The 21,109-nt window shown below is 41.9% G+C and overlaps 1 protein-coding gene across 4 annotated transcripts in view; it reads left to right on the forward strand.

Moving 5' to 3' along the window:
* Pxb (putative Hedgehog signaling attenuator pxb) overlaps positions 1-21,109 on the forward strand; it is a 326,305-nt gene that overhangs the window by 240,760 nt on the left and 64,436 nt on the right. For all 4 annotated transcript variants that reach the window (XM_071706092.1, XM_071706093.1, XM_071706091.1 and 1 more), the window contains one exon: positions 13,890-14,067. In XM_071706092.1, coding sequence (XP_071562193.1) covers positions 13,906-14,067 — 162 coding nt within the window. In that variant the 5' untranslated portion in view covers positions 13,890-13,905. The remainder of the gene's footprint in view (positions 1-13,889; positions 14,068-21,109) is intronic.

The following is a 21,109-nucleotide window of genomic DNA, read 5'->3' on the forward strand; positions in this document are numbered from 1 at the left end:
AGAAATCTTATATGTAGATTGTAGATAGTGAAAAAGATTCTCATATCTCCCACAAAAAGATAATTTAAAAATGTTATTTTATCTGTAACTTTTATTTGTTACATTTTTTGCGGGACGTGACTTCGGAACTTAAGGCGAAAGGTTCAGAATGGCCTCATTATTTATGTATCCACAAAATCACCGAGTTGCTGGTGGCTGCTGAGGCGTACTGAAATTAGCAAAGACCAAGATTGCCTTCACCAGGATCACGTCGGTGTCTCCGGCATCCCTTAGCGGCGTGCTTGCCATCCTGTTAGTGTAGCATGCAAGCTTGCCGAAATCGTTTCCATTAAGGGGAGAGACTGGCTTAATAAAGCACCGGTGAGAAACTCGAGACACGAGTGCGTGCAAAAGCTCTCCCCGCGGACTTGCGGGGGTAAAAGTAAGAAGAGAGGTAGCGACGGAAGAACTTACGAGGGTGGCTCGCCGGCGCGGGCGTCTTGAGGGTGACGGAGTTTTAGGTATCCCGTTACCTTCCCTTTCGACGCCGGCGGCGGCTCGAATTAAACGATCTCCGGGAGGAGTTCGTAACTTCTAACCGACGCGGGGGCGAGGATGGAGGGCAACTCGATCGAGATCTCGCCTTAGCGAGAGGGTGGCTCGCAATCCGCCGTGGTTGTTATTACCAACGGTGACACAACGTCATATGTGTTTAATGACGAGTCTCAACGCGAGACACCAGAAACTCTGTAGGGAATTAAATTAATTTACTTTTATTAATTTAAAAATTCCTATAATTGATTCTTAAGTTTAATAACTGCGTTTATTGGAATTGTGATGTGTTTTTCGATTTCGTCTTTTTTGCCAGCGAAGCGTTAGAGGCGAGAACGGGAATTAATAGTTATCACGTGAGTGAAATAGCCAGGAGACATATAACGGAGAGATTGAGATATCCCTCGTGGAATTTCGATAACGACGAGGGTGCCAACTTTGTTTCTACACTTTCGCGCGACCTTCGACCGAAACATGTCGTCTCTATTCGTTCTTCGAGCTCTCTATCCAGTAATTGTGGGGTTTGTGACGGGAGTATTGATACCCTCGTAAGAGATGATCCGACTAGATTGCCAAAATATCTCGATTGTTCTTTATTCGCGCACGAAATTCGTCAGGTTATAGAAGTGACTCGTGTGAAACACGAAGCTTTATCTAATTGCTTTATTAAGTCATTACTGGGAAAATGAAAAGAATTCCAATTAACTAATTAGCCAATTAAATTTTTTATGTAACTTGGTTTTATAAACGTAATCACGAACTGAAATAGCTTGGAAATTATCGGAAAAGATAAAAGAGAGATCGTGATAAAAAAAAGATTGATTGAATATTAGAATTTGACTATTTGGGTCATTCGTTTAAATTGTTGAATTTCTCTAACACTTTTTTGTTCCCTTTTTCAAAGTGTACTCTTTCAAAATCGGATTTTGGTTTGTTTATCGTACGAACAACGACGCATTCGATTTCACATAGCATCGTCCAGATGTCCGTGAACGAAAGTCCGGGCCAGATCGAATATGAATCGGTGGTGCTTCGAACGACCTATCGAAATTTGAATCTGAATAGCCGACCATTCGAACTACGCTACGTGCTATTCCTCGTTCCACATGAAAGATACAAAACCCGGCAACACGTTTTACCAGCGACGTAAATAATTGCAGACATTAAACCTTTATCCACGTCATTTTTCAAGCGAACTTTTTTTTCGCGAGATGGTCTTTGGCTAAATTTTAATTCCTCGAAAAAAAATGGTCACGACGGAAAAAATAAATTCGACGGAGGGAAACAAGAGAGTGAGTTAATAATCGCTTTCGACAGAATGCGCAAACGATGCTATTGTGGAAAACAAAATGGGCTGGACTGATAACGACGGAAACGAGAAGCAATTTCTATGTAAAAAAAAGAATAATAGACAATTTCAGCATTTCGCGATTCCGATTTCCGAATTTATGTGAAATTCGATATTCCGATATTTACGAAACTAAGTTTCAACGCAAAACGACAGTTCATAATTTGGAGTACTTTAACCGCCTTTAAAAGAATGAAATTTATGTAAAAATTAATATATACGTTTGATATATAGCATCGTCGAATGTATTTAAACAAAATAAATGAAAGGAGAATTTAATCAGATGAATTTAATCAGATGAATAAAATAGATAACCACTGATATTTTAGGGTCTAGTATTCCAAAAATTCAGATCATGTTAAATGTTTATGTCAGTAACCTCGCAAGCTATTTGATCGACAAACTCGACGAAATCCTGCTCCGTCATCTGCTCCTATCCTCTCGATTTCGTGCCGGTTGAGAACCCTTGATTTAGACAATCCACCGACACTACGAAGCGCTTGCTGCATGAAAAGAGAAATCGCCCGTCGAGATGGTTGCACGAGAAAGAAAATGAAGAGAAGAAGACGAAGGATCTTCGCTGGCCGCAGCGGTGGTGGTTTCCGTCGAACGCGTTTCAACGCTGGACGCCGGAAGTGCTTTTTCTTTCTGGCGGCGCGGCGGTGACGTGCAGCCAGAAGAAAAGCGCTGGAAATAGAGAAGAAAAAAAGTCGCTCAGATGGCACGCATCCCTCCCGCGCCGTAGAGACGTTATGGGGGGGTAGAGAGTGGACGGGTGAGTTGCGAGGAGGGACGGATCATTCCCCGGGGGAGAACTCCACCGGGTGCAGACGTTATTTCTAGATCGCGAAAACTTTTAATAGCTTTCTGATAGCTTATTGGCCGGGCTTGTAAATAATTTCATATCTCATATCGCGTTGAGCTTTCCTGACCCTCCCGCCCCCCCTTCTCTTTCCCATTCCTTTCTGAACCTACGCTATCATTGATCTTTCGATAACCCCCGAAGCTCTAAGGTTAAGATTCATATAGAGTGGCTCCTAAAATACGTCGATCAATATCATGAATATCATATTTTATTCTTCCTTGCTCGATGTATAGAATCACTCGAAATGACGACAGTATTTTTCATAAAAAGTTCATCATTAATTTTAATAAAATTCTGACTATTACACATTATGTTTCTAAATTTATTGCGACCAGTTATTTCGCAATTTTATCATGTCAACTGAAATTTCTGCAAAGAAAAGCTTGACTACAAATTAAAGTATCCTCGCGAAATTTCATCTCTATAAAAGATCCTGTGTTTGATACGATCTTGCTAGTCTCCGACACGTATATCGCGAACCATCCCGTTTAAACGCGATTTATTAGCGTAGGCGCGAAACATATGATAATAAAGTGAGCCGTGGTGCCGAACAGCGTCGTGAAAAGACGCGTGCGTAAATTCGTCGCGTTTAACGGTCCGTAAGTCTACGGGGGCATCGAGAAACGGCGGACACCTACGCGCTATAATTTCCGCACGTAACGCGCGCGCCCGGGGAAAATCCTCGCCGTAAATAATATATGAGCGCGAGCGAGCGCATAAAGATGTGCGTCGGCGCCGCACACGTTTTAATTTCGACGACCGTGCCGAAAGATTCCCTCCTCCTGTTATACGCCAACATTTATTGATATTTATGTTCATTTTCGGGGAGTCATCTCTTCAACCTAGAACTTCTTTTTATTACATGCATTATATACAGCATTCTCGTGCGTGATTTACTAGGCAGAGAGGGGTGAAAACCACAGTGGTGTAAGTCAAATTTTTTTAAATATTTTGTTATGTGCATAGATGCAATTTATATATTGTACAGATTGCATCTATGCACACAAGAAAATATTTTAAAAAATTTGACTTACACCACTGTGGTTTTTACCCTCCAATTGTTAACTGACACGCATCAAATCTTGCAGATAATTCTGTCTCTAGCCTGCTTATTTTAAATTAACAGAATAATTTTTTTAACAATTAGAAAATTAATGAAAAGATAATCGGATCGATGCAACATAGAGATCGGCATCGTTCCTGACGGATGGAAAGTAAAACTAAAGGACAACGTCGAGGCTGTTTTTCTGTTAACAATTTTTCTGTTAATTCTTGTCCATCCTCGTTCTCCGTCGCCCACGATACTGATCGCGAACGGCACTCGGCCACTCGGCGCGTATCCTATTTCCAGTCGCGCGAACAAATATCGCGGAGTCGTTCGCGTCGGTGTGGTCCACCAAGTTGAAGCCGGGCTAACCGGCTAGCCTCGAGGCCGCAAACGAGCCGCGCGAACGGAGGAGAAGGAAGACGCATTCACTGGTCCTCCTCCTTCGTTGGAGCGCCTCGAGCTAAGGGCGCGGGGAGTTTTCGCGAGGCGGAGGGAAGATTAACATAGAGATGAGGTCGCCTTGGAGTCTTTTCCGCGAGAGTTATGTTCTCATGATCCTCGACGTCCCTTCGTCCCATCTACCTGGTGCACTGTAGTTGCGCGTCTGTGTGGACAGACTGTGTGGTTGTATCGATCTTCCGATCTCAATGACAAGCGGATACTAATATTGTTAATTACAGATAGAAAATCGAGAAGTTCTCGACCCTTAAGATTCATGGATATACGTATCCGATTTTAATGTTTTAATTTAGTGTTAATCTCAATACGTAATTTATTCAGCGAGATATTTGATCTGTTTGATGTTGATATCAGGAATAAAGAAAGGGAATTACAAAAAAAGTCTAAGAAGAATCAACTCGGGATCGTTCGTAGAAATAAATCCTCATTAAAATAATGCAAGTCAGCAACTGCGAAACACCCTGTATACGTATAGAGAATGAGACATATATACTAAGGATATATACCTCAGAACGTATTATATGGAAGTGAAGCGCATATGTGTAGTTACGTAGCTGCATTACGTTGCATAAACCGTTAGCTCATGAGGCGCTCGTCATATTCCTCTCATCGCGGGCTCGTTGCGGGGACCATGTTTAGATAAAGCAGACCTGAAGGGTTAAGACAATCATAAGCGCAGGATGATCAAAACCGCCCGCAAATTAGATGTATACATTAAATAATAATATATAAATATAATTACGTAAATATATATCCATGAAGAAAAATAAATTAAAAAATATTAAATTGTAACTTGTGACGCGATAATGGGCGATTCATTATTTTTCATTATTAAAGCATTTTACAGTAACAGTTACTGTAATCAAAAAGATGACAATTAAATTAATTACTGACGGGAATTACAATTCTATAAATTAAATGTTAACGTTTTTTAAATTCCCTGATCTATAATTAATGTAAAATTTAGTGTGAAATAAAGGAAATTGCGACAAAATGATATTTAACGAAGTATTCTGCACATGATGAATGTATTAATTGTTTAAATAATTAATTATTAATTATCGCGAATTACGCGTATCAGCCGACGGAAAATTTTGTAAAATATCTGGGAAGAGATATAAGCGCGCAATGATAATTCTAATAATTTGTAATTCAAAGCTTTGCATTATCAAACCGTGAATTAACTTCCTCTATCAAATATATGATTTTATAATGTTGATGCGAGTAACACAATTCGCACGCAATTCATTAACAAAACTTTATTCATCACCACATAATAAACGTGATTTAATATGTATATATAAAATTATCATTTTACGTAGTTCTCACTTAACCAGTAATATTTTGAAGATTTGAAAAGATATAACGAAGAGAGAAATTATCGCTAAAGAAGAATTTTGCGTTTCTTACGTTTCAGATAAATGTGTTTTAAATAAATTTCGAAACGCCGCGCCGGGACAACAAATCATAATTTAAACTTTTAAGATTTACACACTATTCTTTCTTACTATTGTCGCTGTCGAAACACGGTTGTCCCCGCGCTTTCACATTTGTTCCGAATAGTCTGTTTACCTGCCATAGAGTTTACGGAAGGGGTAGCAATGTCGTAGATATAGCGTGCTCATCGAGGCCTTTGTGAAACATCGCTCCAATTCCCAACCCCCTGCTTCATCTCTCGACCCGCGCTCGCCCCGAAGTTACTGGAATGGTACACGCGTGATTGTATCATTGCTGATTGCATTACCGTTCTGCCGGCTGTTTGTAAACTGCAGTAATAACCTGCACTGGTGCATTAGCTCTACGCGCAACGGTGTACTACTAGCTTCTCCCTCGCCTCTTCCCCCTTCGTCACTCAGCTTAGCTCTTTCTCCCTTCGGCCCTCGCGTTCCTTGCTTCTACATTAGTAGGGTTCGTATCACTTAACCGGGAGATACGAGCCGAGTGAGCGAAGCTAATGTTGATATAATGCGACAACTAGCCGCTTGGTTCGTTTCGCGCCACCGCACACCGGAAACGGTAACGCGCTACCAACGCTACGTGGGAAGGTAAAGTCATATCCACGCGCCTTTTTAATTGGGCGCGTATTTAGGAACGTGATGGAATAATCTTTGTTTGTATTCCGTTGGTTAAACCAACGTCATATCATAAAGACCAACGTTAAATCTCACGCTCGTGTAACTCATTATTAGACATATCCGCGCCCATTATTATTTCGGGCGTTATCCCGACTGTTGCTTGAAAGGATCAGAAATTTTTGTGAAAGAATTACAGAGTAAATTAATAAAATAAATTAAATAAATAATATAATTGGCTCATTTCAGAAAACTAGAGCAAATAAAATCTAAACCGATACAAGTCTACAAGTGCAGATATTCGTGCGATAATACAGTTATGTTTCTTATCTATCTCCCTTTCTAATTGAATTCTTTGTGCACTTTTAATACTTTTAAACTGGCCTAGATTTAATTCGCTATAAAATTAGATACTGCCGATATATATCTTCAAAGAAAAGAGTTCTTCGTTCCTTAATCTTAAAATTCGATAAAGCGCGTCTTGGAAGAATAATCGCAAGTCCGATCTTCCTGCCTAAGAAGTACCCGACAATACACTAAATACCATAAAATATTTTTATTAAAAAAAAATGTTTTCCATTTTTCTTCGAAAGCGCGATTCATACAGAAAGGCGATCAGGAAAAAACGGAGCAAGCCTCTTTTGGAGCGAAATTATACGTCGTTTCGGGTTTGAGGAATCTCCGTCTTTCTCCCCCTCTTCTCCGGTCTTTACCGTGCGTCCGCTAATGACTGTATTTGCCCAATTACCGGCGGCGGCGACGGCGGACTCACTCGAACTCGTTATTTCGGCGGAAGACAGCGAACGGGATTAACGCCGTTCTTCGTTCCGGTTCTCGCGAGATTGTTTTTTGTTTCGGTCTCCCCCCCCCCTCTCTCTCTCTCTCTCTCTCCTTCTCTCCTTTTAAGGTTCTTGTCGAATCGACTGAGAAACCACGCTCAAATCCCACGTGCTCTCGATAAAAGTTTGTTTCGTGTATCTTCGTATCGTCGGGCGGGTTAACGCCCAATTAAAGGAGTTCCTCGTTAGCGCAACGGGCAGACGGATAGGCAACGACGATGATGACGACGACGGCAGTTCTCTTCTCCCGAGGCGCCCGCTGACGTCTGTTGACACTCGCGCGATTCGTATTTGCTGCTGCTGCTGCTGCTGGTAGTCTGAAGCTGAACTCTCTGTTTCTCTCTTCCTCTTTTCCCCCCTTTCTCTCACACATTTGTCTTTCAATGTACAAGTTAATATTTCCGCAGTTGAATGGAAAAACTTGGAATAGTGTGACGTATAATAAACTTTAAGTGTGATAAGCGATGAGAAAAGAGTGTAGAGATTATAGGTATTTTAATATATAATTTCGAAAACTTATGGTTTTTTAAAAATCTAATACATAGATATAACAATTATTTTGATATATAAAAAAATGTTATTTAGTGTCTTTAAACGTTAATCGTAAATAGTTCTGATATGAACTAGTACACGCCAAGCTTGCTGCATCCCACAACGTAACATCAAGATATAACATATGTAATAATTTGCGTAAAATTGCATTAAATCGACTTGAGAGAATTCGTTGAACTTATTTATAGTTGAATTCTTACAATTAGACACATAGATGAATTATAATACGATTCATATCCGAACTCTATCCCGAGAATCTGAGAAATTAAAAGTTTAAGAATCCTCCTCGTTCTCTTCTTCTTTCCTTCTCTCTCTTTCGCGCGCGCGCACTCGCTCTTTTCCTTTTCCTCTTTCCCGTGATAAAAACACGATTAACTCCAGATATACATTTCGCGGAAGTCAGGCCCGACTGAATTATTGCTGCGGGAGGAAAAGTCCGGAGTTATTTCCCTCGACGCGCGCGCCGCTCGAAGGTTTACAGCCGACGATGTCGCCGTATCGGACGTCACGGCGCGATAATGTAATTATAATTATTAACGCGACAGCCGAAGTTTCCGCTTTCGAGAGCGAGACGGCCTGCACTTGAATCCGCGAAGTTTAATTCACGCATTTCAATTTTCGAGGAGATCTCTTGAGAAGGTAACTTTATTAAAAAAAAAAAAAGCTATCAACGGATATAGATGAAAACGTCGGATACGGCAGTTTTGAAGGAATAACGTAGAGACGTAGATGACATTGAATGTCATGATGACGCGATAAGATCTTTGAGGGATTTAATAAAGAGGAAATTGCGCGTTTCGCATTTAACGTTCATCACGAATATGATCGTCGCGAATGAACATTGATGATTAACAAGGTTGAATCTTATAAATAATCCTGAAAATAAATTGATTCTGCCGATTTTTCCATAATCGAGGCCGCCGTCCTCTTATCCTCGTAGGATTTCTTTGAAGATTTCCGCGACACCACATCGCGAAATCCGCCTTTTTCTTTTTTTTTTCAACGATTACAGAGCCGAAATTTCGCAGGGGCGAAACTGGATTAACGCGAAACTCCCCCGCCGCAACGTTTTCAGCGGCGTTCGAGGTTAGTTCCGGGGCTAATCTGATTACTTAACGTCGGAACTTAACAAGAGCGCCGACGAAGTTTCCTCGATGCCCACCCTCTCGCCAACCCCCCAACCCGCGGGATTAAAATGACTTAATTTAAACTTCGTAACGCCGACACGGACGCCGCGCAAAACGACAATCCGGCGATTTTATCCTTCGCAAAGCCACCCGCGCCGCCCGCATTTAATGCAGGCTAATTCGGCCTCCTGTATAAAGAGGACCCACCCCTCGCTCGAGCTCTTTGCTCCCGCTTGGTCAAAGTGATTACGAGGTTTGCGCTCTTCTTGGAGAACACCTTCCTTGGCCCTTCCTTTGGAAGCTGAAGAATCCGTTCGCTTAAAGCATCATGTCCTTTCTCAATTTTACGGGGCTTAAAACGACCGGCAGCGAATTATTCTCTCAGTCATTCTTTTTCAGAACTGTATTATCGAAAACGACACTTGTCCATATTACTATAATCTCTCTTAACTTCAATGATATTTCAGTCGTCTCTACGTCGCAATGCTTTTCTTGTTTCACAGACACCAATGTAGAAATCATATAAATTGCAATTAAACATTTTTTCCTTTTTCTTATCTAGTCCTCATTACATTCGAAATAGGACGGGAAAGAAGAAAAACAACGGTTACATTGCGGAAAAACTAGAACCATCTGAAATGATTCGTAGTGTCGCGCGATGATCATAATTTCCCGTTGCCTTTCGCAGGCCTGTACATACGGTACAAGGCGAGGGAAAAATACGCCGCCTGTCAAGTCGAAAAGCTCGCGTTGGAGGAAATGATAAATATCGGTGCGCAGCTACGTGACCGGGTCAGTCGAGGATTTTTCAGGACGGCGAAAGAGAATGGATGTCGCGTCCGGGCGATGAGGATGCTTTATCGTGACAAATGGCCGCGGGACGAAAATTTGCCTAATTAAAACGTGGCGTGGTCAACACAGCCGCGCACTCCTCTACTCCGCATACGGTAGAAAGGGATTAATCCCCCCGCCCTCTCCTCACGTCGTTGGTACGACGGAATTTAACCCTTATCCACCGCGCGCAACCTGGGATCAATGTGTTTTTATTTCGACAAAAAAGAGGCGGAGAGAACGAGAGAGAAATTACCAGATTGGATTTGTTTGTTTGTTCATTTCCTTCGTATCGCTTAAAATATCACTCTCTACGTCTCTTTCCTTTTCTTTCTTCTTCTCTCTCTTTATGCCATTCGTTTCGCAGGAGAGAAACGGATTTATTTATTTCGTTAAGTCAGAACTTTTAAGTCTTACATATTTTAAGTACATCAAAGTAATCCTAATCTCCCGGAATCAACGCGCCGAAATTCAAGATGTAGCGGTGTGCTATTTCTATAATGTAGATCAGCACAATTGTATCATCTCTGACAATTTACTTCGAACCACAAAGGTATCCGCGATCCTTTCAAGTAAACCTCGCGCGTTTAATACAATCGATCATGCACCAATAATCACAACCGCGCCGTTTCCCGTCTCGCCGGGCCGTTTCTTCTAACTCGATAGCTTCTCGAGGACTCCGACGACGAGGTCCAATCGGTGAAGAACGCCGCTCGATAAATCCCTGGGCAATTCCGGCACGCCGAAAAGAGCCGCGGCCAATCCTGTCCCCCAACAGTCGATTCGCTCGCTCGACCACTCGGAAAAAGCATCCCAACCACTTTGCGGTATCCCCCTTGGTTTACTCGTTTTCTTGCTCTTTCCTTTCTCCTTCTTTCCTTGCAGTTCGCAAGCTCGAGAATGGCCGTGCTTGCAACGGACGCGAATCTCAACTCGCGTGACAATTGTACCGATTCCCTTTGCAATTCGAATTTTTATATTCTCTCTATAGAATACAATTATATTTAAAATTATACATTTATATTTCAATTATATTTTAAATCATATTCCAGAATGCAAATGTGCATTAATAATTTCAAGTGCATTTACATTTGTGTCGAATAAATAAAAAAGATGCCGTTTTATTCATTTTTGACTTGCGTATAAAAATGAATCATATAGGTACGGTTGAATTGTACTGCAATTTTCGTCGATTTTATGTAGCCTCGTAATTTTATGCGCATTGTGTTCTGATAAATAATCTGAAGCATGAAAGAAGTTAATGTTTCCATGAAAGCGCCTGCAATAATTAATGATATAACTTTATAAATTCCTAGTTTGCTACGAGTATCCTACTCTCTTTCCTGCTTTGTTTTATTTAAATTAAAACTACACTGGACTGGCAATTAATGAAACTGAACAATTTAATTCGAAACTCTGTTTCTACTTGTGATTCATCATACCGTTCCGGGTATTATCTTCCACTTCATCTTCACTTCAAAGTACGACAACCACACTCGCGTAACTTTACAGGCGTACGTCTCCATTTCGCCTTAACCACTGAATTCATCTTAATTAAATCAAATATATATCTAAATGAAAAGTCAAGTTTGAGTACAAATCGTAAAAAAATAATGTGTTATCATTGGCCGTCTCTTTCGCCACGATTCAAACTCAAATACATTATTTCCGCTTATTATTTTTAATATTATTCTTACGTAAATATCTTTCTCATTTTAATACTCTTCTCTCTTGATAACAATAGATTATACCCATTTTCAATAAATATCATCTTTTTATCTGCTCTTCCTAAAAAAAAAGGAGATATTTTAACTTTTCTTATCAAACGCAATATATTATTATTGCCGTTGCAGAAGATAATGATGAATTCATAAGAAAAATAGTTTAATCCTTAAAAACGATAGTCGCGTTGCATCTGCATATATAGCATTCACGCGTAATAACCGCGATTCGATCGTGCGAACTCACACAAGTCACGCGGTTGAGGGGGGCTAGATATATATATGCCTGGAAATTCTCTCTGAAAGAAACGAATACTGACTGACGCGCGCGGAAGAGGGATGGGGGATGGGGGATGGGAATTAAATAAAAATCACGCGAATCGTAGATTTGGACTGCGCGCAGCCGGAAACGAGATGAGCACCGAGCTCGCCTGCTCGCTCGGCTGGTCCTCCAACTCTGCATGCGAATGAGGGAAACGCGCGGTACGGGAACGAAGGGTGGAAGAGACGCGAGAGGAGAACCGCGGGGGGAAGGGTTACAGTTCCCCTCGTCGCCGAAGCCAAGTCGAGCCAAGAAACGGAACGGAAGGAAGACTGCATTTATTAAACTGAGCGCAGACGTGCACACCTCCCTTCCCCCGCATCCCTGTCTTCGTTCGCCTTTCACCCCGTGGAAACTACGGGCTTTCGCTCGGGCAATCCCTCCCCCCTCGACTTCTCCTCTCGCCGCTCTTTTCTCCAACCCTCCTCCCGTTCGTAATTCCTGGCCGCCGCTACTACCCCCGTGGAATGAGGTCGGTATGTGTAAAATAGTGCCCCGATACGCTCTTTATCACCGAGTCGCTTCTTCACCGCTCGCTTTATTTCTTCCTCTCACTTTCTTTCGGTCCCTTTTATCTCCGCTATACTCTCCATCTTTCGCGCTTTCTCTCGAGCGTGTTTCTTCTGGCTATTGTCAATATCTGCCGCTTTGCTCTCATTTTTCTTTTTTCCTTTGATCTTCTTGCCTTTCTTCTTAATCACCTTGTACCTTTTTTTTCTACGTTTTTTCTTCTTGCTTACTTTTCTTGTTCCTTTTTTCTTACATTTCTTATATATTTCTCGATCTTTTTATTTCCTGCTCTTATTTTTCTCTCATCTCATTTTTTCTTCGAATCTTTTTATCTCTTGCCAACTAACTGTTACTTCCTCTTCTCATTCTATTTATGTTTTTCCTATTTTTTTCGGTTTCTTTCTTCTTTTTGTTTCCCCATCGGTTTTCCTTGAAGAATCTCTTTCTACTGCTTTTCTGGAGCAAATAATGTCATGCACTAACACGACTACTATGTGGGTGGTCCGACCGTACTCGGTATTTAGGCTTGTTCCACATCCACCGACGAGAATCATCATCGGTGAAAGCCGCCGGAAGTATCGATCGACCGCGCGATCGCGGATGACGAATATGCGCTGGGCGTATCGCACCCCATGCTTCTCTCTCTCTCTCACACACGCTCGCTCGCTCTCTCTTTGTGCGATGTGTACCGGTGGCATGGTACCGCGTCGCGCGGTGGTGCGGGGGCGTGAGACAATTAATCAACTGGCACAATCGCGCGCACCTACTCGCGCGACTCGGCCGAGCCCCGTGACTGATTCATTATGAGACCTTAATTAAGTCCCCGGACATTAGCATACCGACCACGCCGCAACCCCCTTCCCCCGCCCCACTGCGCTCCTCTTATCATCTACCCGCCGCTCTTCTGCATTCTTTTGATACGGTGTACGGTGTCTGATTTCCAGGAATTCGCGAGATTGGATCAGCTTGACCCTTGACAGAAATAACAAACGATCTCAGTCGGCATAATTATTTAAGGAAAGTACTCTCGGCAATTTGTACATTAAGTATTCTGGACTGAGTTAATGTAATAATGTTAAATAATAATATAACTAGAAAAAAGTTTTATCAAATTAATCATTCCATTAGAATTATTTCTATGACGAATGGAAACTAAAATGTTTTAAATGAGTTTAATGCACTTGAGGATAGATTGTTTGCCAGCCAATTGCACATTTGCATTTTACAGATGAAGAAAAAGTACGTTCATGATTGGGGAGGGAGAACGAAAGGTTTGAAAATGAGCGCAGGTGTATCCGTCCAGAATGGTTTTATCTTATCTTACGTGCCGGATGGCCTTGCCTTCCGACGCGGGAATTCTTTACTGGGCAGTTAGGCACCTCTGATAAAAACGTGTCGTTTCGCGGTTCCATACTAATGACATTTTTCGGACACATTTTTATTTACTTCGTGAAGTTGTTAAAAGTTAATTATTATTTCAAAATCTGTTAAATTTTTTATTAAAAATCTGTATTAATTTGTAGCTCCAGTTACATCAGATGCTGCAATTGCCGGATCGAAAGTTTTTCGCGAAATAACGCGTTTTCAACCCCCGTCTTTCTACCACGTTCCCGATAATAGGTCTTCGTCAATGAGATTAATCGGTGATCTTTTCGATTTTTCAGCACGCTGAGGTGGAGGATGGAGGAGCTGGAGACGCTGGAGAGCACGGAGTGCCCGGAGTGCCCCGGGCCGCCCCCTGAGTTCCGGTTGCCACCGCCCCCCCGGCCGCCCTTCCTCACCGAGGGCACCTTCTGCTCGGAGTCACCTCTTGCCGAGCTCGAAGACTGCGTTGCTATCCCGGTAAATGCTCTTTCGATCTTTCGATCTTTTCCCTTGATTCTTCTAAATTGTTAAGTATTAATTATCACCCAAAACTTTATCCCGAACGAAATATCACCTTGAAACGACAAAATCATGTGAATTTGCATTCGCGCATTTTTTAGTCGCGCCAATATAATATCCCAATGTACGTCGGGGTACACGCGAGATAAAGCCGAGATGATCGTATCCGATAAACCAATGCAATTCCAATTTCAATAATAACCGCGCTGCATTACGCGTACATTCCGTTGTTATCGCGCTCGCCCGATATCACGACAATAACGTAATAACGAAACGCAAAACAAATGTATCCTTTGATCTGTTCTCCAGACGAAGAAATGCGGAGGATTCTCTACGCTCTTTTGCGCCTCGTTTCGCCATCCCGTTTTGCCATACACGGCAAAAGGGAATCGAGCTGACATGCCGCGCGACCTGCGCGCTTTTGTTCTCGTTTAGCATACTATACCAGGCTACGATTTATTTTCCCTGCTCGCCGCCGCCGCGGTACTTTTCCGCATTGCAAATACGCCGCAACGGCATATCATGGCCGTCGACGAAGGGGTTCTTTGGCGTCTGCGTATCCTCCCTTCCTTTAGCTGATTTGCGTCTTTTGATACCGGGAAATAGCGCGAGCCACTGCCGCGCCGCGCCGAGCGGCGTTCCCTCGTTGATCTCGTTCGCCGGAAATTCCAGCATAGAGAGCGAGAGAATCGCGCTTTTCTGGGACTTTAACGGGATGTAAGTAACGACGTACCATTTTGCAATCATGCTCAAAGTATTCAGCCCGATCGTTTCCCGTCGGTAGACACGAGCGAGAATTTTATTCTAGTAAAAGCGTAAGAACGTATGCTCGAATATGCATAAAAAGATACTTAAAAGCAAAAAATTTAAACTTATTTTTTACTCGACTGTTCGATAAAAGAATATTCTTCGAAATCTTTTGCATCGAATTCATAAAAATGTAATTTGACGCTTTATTTTCGAAATAATTATCATTTTTAAGATTACAGCCAAAACACAATATTATCTGAACTATGAAAATCGATAACAAGTTACAGACCGAGCGTCTACATTCTGAGCGCCTACTTGAATCGCTTATAACTCGAAAATTACCATTACAACCTGACATTTTCATGTTAGACGTTTAACTGATCTTCAGAATATCAGCTATTAAAATGCTGCACAATCAGGATATTGTGGGACACTCTGCGTAAAAGAAAGAGATCTAAATTGGAGATTGAGAATCCACGGCGCGCTGCCCCGGCGCATCGTGGCCGCGCTTTTCGTGTCATCGTTCTCCGAATAAGCGTAGCTAGGTATGTCATCTGATTATAATTAGACTCTGGAGAGCGACGGGCACGGGAGAAGTCGTGCAACAGAAGCCAGACGCTGGGAAGCGGAGCATCCCGTGTCGGCGGGCTGTTTACACAGCGGGCTTCCATGGAACAAGCGCGTGAAAACTTTCACGACCTTACTGCGAGCTCTCGTCCGTGTCGTCCTTGTCATCCTCGTCGTCGAAAGCTCAGCCGCGCAAAGCCGTGACCCGGCTTCTCTCTCGCGACCCTCCACAATGGCGGCAAACGAGCTCGGATGAAGTCAAACATCCTTCCTCCTCTCCCTCTTTGCGGTGCTCCTCCGACCAACATAAGCATAAGCAACATTGTCGATCTAATGGACTTGGAAAACAGACTGAATATATTCCACGCTTTTTGTGCCTTCCGTACGGCTTTCATGAATCTTATCTTGGTATATAAGATACGATTTCGGTGAATTATTTAATGACGCGATGTTGTATGTAATAATAGAAAGGATAATCTCATTTTAGGTAACCATATATTAATTATAGCAATAGGCTATGTGCATAGAATAATTATAATATCCAAACTTTTTTCGTAGCAACAATCATGCCCGCATGCAATAATGGATTTTATCTAAAATAATCATCTTGATTACAATTTTTCTGGATTTTGAACTGCGACTTTAAGGAACAAAAAACGACGGTCATTGTCCATTCAACTGCTTTATATCTCGCGAATGAAATTTGTTCGGATCCGTATACCAGTTTACGATTTGTGTCACTTCCGAAGGGAAGTCAAACTCGAGCTAATTGCAAACTAACAAAGTAGCGCCGAGTACCAACTCGATTTTCGCGATGCACATCTTCAATGGCGATTCAAGTTGGCTCCCAAGTTTTACGGCGACCTCATTCGCGACGGCGGAAGTTAAAGCCTTTCCCGCAAAATATTATTGCGCCGGCCGTCGCGCGAGAGCTATCGAAATTAATTCTATAGCGAATTAAATTATACTCGGTCAGTTAAACATCCCGGCTATGTTTCATTACGGCCATAACGCAAGTTAATTGCGCTCGATTATTCATATGTATGAATGAACTGCGTTTACCCTCCGCTGGTCCTACCATTATGAGCATTAAGAACGTATTTAGTTATTAAAGTAACTCATACCCAGAATTAATGTTGCATAATTATTCTATCTCGCGGATAATTTTAACGTAGAATTATAAGATTAGCGCATTACGATGCGTATATTATTTCCTTGCAATTTCCTTTCTCATTAAGATATTTTATGGCACGATGTCCCCGCTCTTATATCTCATTCAATTTTTACGACGCGACTGTCTCTCCATATATTTACATGTAAAGGAATTATCGAACGCAGTATTAACGCTGATACCGGTTAGTGTTTCGTGCTGGCCCGGTTTCACGATGCTCTTTATAGCGCAGGAACGTTATTCTCACCACCGTAGTTACGGATGTTTACGGAGGCTTTACGATTTCTCTCCCACGCGAAAGGGGTTGATGCGGCCGGTCTCGGGTTTCGATGTTTACGCGCATCCAGAATAATCAAGGGCGAGGCTCGAAGACTGTAACGAGGGTGTCGGAAAACCGCAAATGTCATCCCCGACTCTCCGCTCTTCGAGGTTTCGCCTTTTCCCCTGATCTCGTTCCGATACACATTAATCGTTACTCAGGAAAACAGGTCGTGTAGAAAAATACGCGATTTCAAATTCAGGAGTAGCGATCCATTATATACAAACGCGACGAGCTAAATCAGTTGATTAGTTGATGGTTCCGTATTTTTATGTCATTCATAAATCTTTCATTCAGTATCATGTTTCTAAAGTTTTCCTCGTTTTTAGTGACGAGGATAGAATAATCTTTTTGAAAGCTGTTGAAAGAGTTTGAATTAAATATTTTATAGTCTCTTTGGATTAAATTAATATCAGAAATCCGGTAAATTGAGAACATGATTAAAAGATAAGACGGTAAGAAGACGCCTCTATAAATTTTAACGAGCGAAGAATTGGCGATTTAGCCAGACTTTTGGTGATTATCTTGTTTACCGAGTGGAAGGTAAACATTAAGTTTGGCTGGAAACGACGGCTAAAATTTGGAATGATCGTCGAGAAAGAGAGTCTAATGTTTGGCAATGTCCGGGCAGTTTCTGCCGGCAATAAGAACAAATCACTTCGAACTTCGGGACGAAGATCGAGCGATCGTCGTCGATCCTTCGTGAATTATATAAAACCCTTTCCGAAGTGGCTTCCGAGGGACATTATCGGAAAGCCATTAATTAGCATTCAAGGTTCATTGGATGCAAGGTCGTTTTGCCAAGCGGATACGGATGAGGGCGAAGGTCGAGGAAGAACCATCCCCCTCGTCGCAAGGGATACTTTCAACTCTTCCGCCCCCGCGAAGTACTTAATTAACTGCGCCTTAATTAATGATGCATCGCTTTCCTAATCCTTCTCGCGTCCTTACGCATATTTTTAAAAGCGCACTCGCGCAAAAACTTCTATAATTAACATTCAAGGCACGTTGCAAGCAAAAGAGATCGACGCAAAAAATAGTTTAATATATACTCGTATACTTGAGTTGCAATATTAACGTAAATTTAAGCGAAAATGTGAAGTTTCTTTTATGAATTGTTCTTATCGAGCAATTAGCTCTTAAAGTAACGCAAATTTATCACGGTGAGAAGACGTAACGTATAAATACGAATAATATTCCCGCGCAGCATCCGATTATGTCGTGTGTACTCAAACGCACGAATCTTTGATCACGTTCACGCTCCAATTAAGTTTCACGCTGCGCGTTCGGCTTTACTCGCAAGACGTCATTAATGCGCCGTGACGTTATACGACGTTTAACGACATCATTAACTCCTAATGAACACTTCCACAAACTTTAACGACATTGCGTTCTATCATTGTTAATCCGACGAGAATCCGAATGCGAATTGCTACCAGTTTGTCACATTTCTAAACTGCTGCACGTTAACGGATTTTGAATGTAGGGCAATTATAAAATAAATAAAATAATGTAGTAATGTAAATTGTATAGATTACATTTGGCGAAAAGAAATGTCAAGAAATAAACCATTATCCGTACTCTGTTACGTTCACAAAAGAGAGTACACGGAACCCCAGATTGAATTTCTAGGATTAGTTTATTATTACAATGTAACGAACGAACGAAGTCTGAGGAAGCCATGTCATCCGACGAGACTTCAAAGGGAATTTAAAGGGTTAAGTTTCCCTTATATTCTCTCCAGAGAAGGGCACGTGGCGTGTCTATACGGGTGTCTTCGCGAGGAGAGAAGCATCCATATCCTCGCGCGTCATGCCGGGGGACATTGACGGGATTCGATATTCGGTGACGGGTTCGTATCCCGCGGCATGACGCGCTGGAGATACATCCCTTGATTGGCTGCTGTCAAGGGCTGCCTCCACGGAGGCGTGAAACAATATCACGAGAACAGTGAGGACAAAGAGAAGCGGGCGGACGCATTTATCTTAATTTTCCAGCCGGTAGCACGCATGGATCCTCGGTTTCCTTTTTTTTTCTTATCCACCCCTATTGATGTAATATCTAATTCTCGGAGGGGTTTGCGGTGAACGAAGCGAATCCGTCGAAAATGAGAATTTCCGATTCGAGGCGGTCGCGCGAATTTCAACGTCGATTCTCCGCAAATCTATTTACAGAGTAAGAACGAAAAGACAGAAATGAATTCGAAAAGAATGTACTTGAACCAAAATCGAAAACCTTTGGCGTATTCAAAGTCAATGCAATTTTACATCTAATTTTCTCGCGAACAAGAATTATATCATTGTATAACATTAAATATCCCGGTAATTAAAAATTCTAAACTACACTAAAATGAAACATATATCTATATAAATACTCGTTTATCGCGTTTGTCCGAAAACGAGAGTTTCACGAAAGCAAGGCAAGACACGTGTGGTACACAAGTATATGTTTCTACTCTTTTTTTACGGCACATGCGGTCCGACAATTGGGAAGCAGAACGTTACGACAGTTTTTCGGGCAGATATATCTCTCGAGAGAAGATAAACTCTCGACGCAAACTCTCGGATAACGACTGCAGTCGCGCGAGCGAGGAGTCGGGGAAACGGCGACGAAGAGACATAGAGGGGGAGATAGAGATCCGCAGAGTACTCTGCCTAGCATATCCACGTGATAGTCACTCATAGTCTCCGACTGAGCGTGCCCGATCCTGCTGCTTGAACTTCCACACCGTTCGCCTACACAAACCGCCGATATAACTATGAGAACGGCGGCTCGAGAGCGCTAAATTATTCAGGAACGACGCGATTTCCGCGCTTGTCGACGACCTTCTGCGCTCACGAGATTACCCGGAGCTTTCACAGCCGACATGGGCAGCCTCTTAAAAGCTTTCGACGAATCTTCGCCATGTAAACGAGCGGATGATGATGATAATGACGACATGCTGATAATAACGACAAATACATATGTTTTCTTAACTGTAATTACGTAAAAGCCAGTTGCTAAGCTCTATCAATCGACAGTGAGCTTATTAAAAAATTTGTTTTATTAATTGTGATCACAACTTCTGAATGATTTCGTATAAAAAAACTTCATAATCTATTACAAGAACAATTACAAGGAAAATACATAATTAATGTAGAAAAAGATTTATGAGATATAGGTATATTGTGTGAGTTGAAGTAATTAAGAGTTACGGGAACTCGTAGGACTTCGGAGGGTGCTATCTCCGAGATTAAGAAAGCATGGCGAAAATAAATCGCGGCTGATCCAAGATTCTTTCGCGGCACGAATCCTTCGGGTCTCTTTAATCGGATACGCGGCGGAACTACCGAGATTGATTTCTTTTCCGCTCTCAATCTACGGAATCACCAATCATACTCGGGTACGGCAACGTCGACGTAGCGGCTTATTTATTACAGATAATCCTGGAATTGAATTCGGCAGAACGAGAGGAATCTTTCTTTCGTCTCGTCGCGCGAGGAAGTGCTCTTTTTTCACGGCAAGGGGATTAACGGTAGGAAAAGGAAATAAAGAATTCGAAGAACGAGAAACAGTCCTGGTTCGATGATCGGAAAGTAACCCTTTTTTTACTCCTTTTTTTCAACCTTTTAGACCCTTCGAAAGCCTCCTCAATAGCTCCCTTATTTATTTGACACTTTCACTACTTTCCCATTTCTTCCTCTTTTCTTCTCCGTTATACGGATATATCTAAATCATTGTGAGCCTAGTCACATATTTAGACATTTTCCATTTGTATCAAAATTTAGTGTTATTTTATTTCACATAAGTATTCCTTATATACATTTATACAGCTTTAGTTCACCCATTTCATTTCAACGGTTGCAAAATATTCGATCTCTAAATCAATTTCTATTAAACATATATCGCTATTTTTCCTATCGCATTAAACGGTGATTCTTTTTTCAAGCGACCATATCTTTCATCAACTTTAGTACATATTGTATCCCCAATAGCACCGTAACGAAAATACATGCAAAATCCCCGCGTGCATCCCACAGCCATCATTCCTTTCGATCAAGGGAGGCATGCGTTCTCCCGCTTTTCGCATTGGCGGAAGTATCGTAAAGCTTCGTCGTGTCTAAGCAAATTTTACGGCGGGATTTCGCGTGTTCGCGTTATAGCGCGAGGTTGAGCGAAGTGACGATCGTACGAAGTAAAGCGAGGAAACGGCG

Source organism: Temnothorax nylanderi, unplaced genomic scaffold (assembly GCF_030848795.1).
Source record: "Temnothorax nylanderi isolate EJ_2023f unplaced genomic scaffold, tnyl_v1.0 TNYL_tig0049_pilon, whole genome shotgun sequence".
NCBI classification, from domain to species: domain Eukaryota; kingdom Metazoa; phylum Arthropoda; class Insecta; order Hymenoptera; family Formicidae; genus Temnothorax; species Temnothorax nylanderi.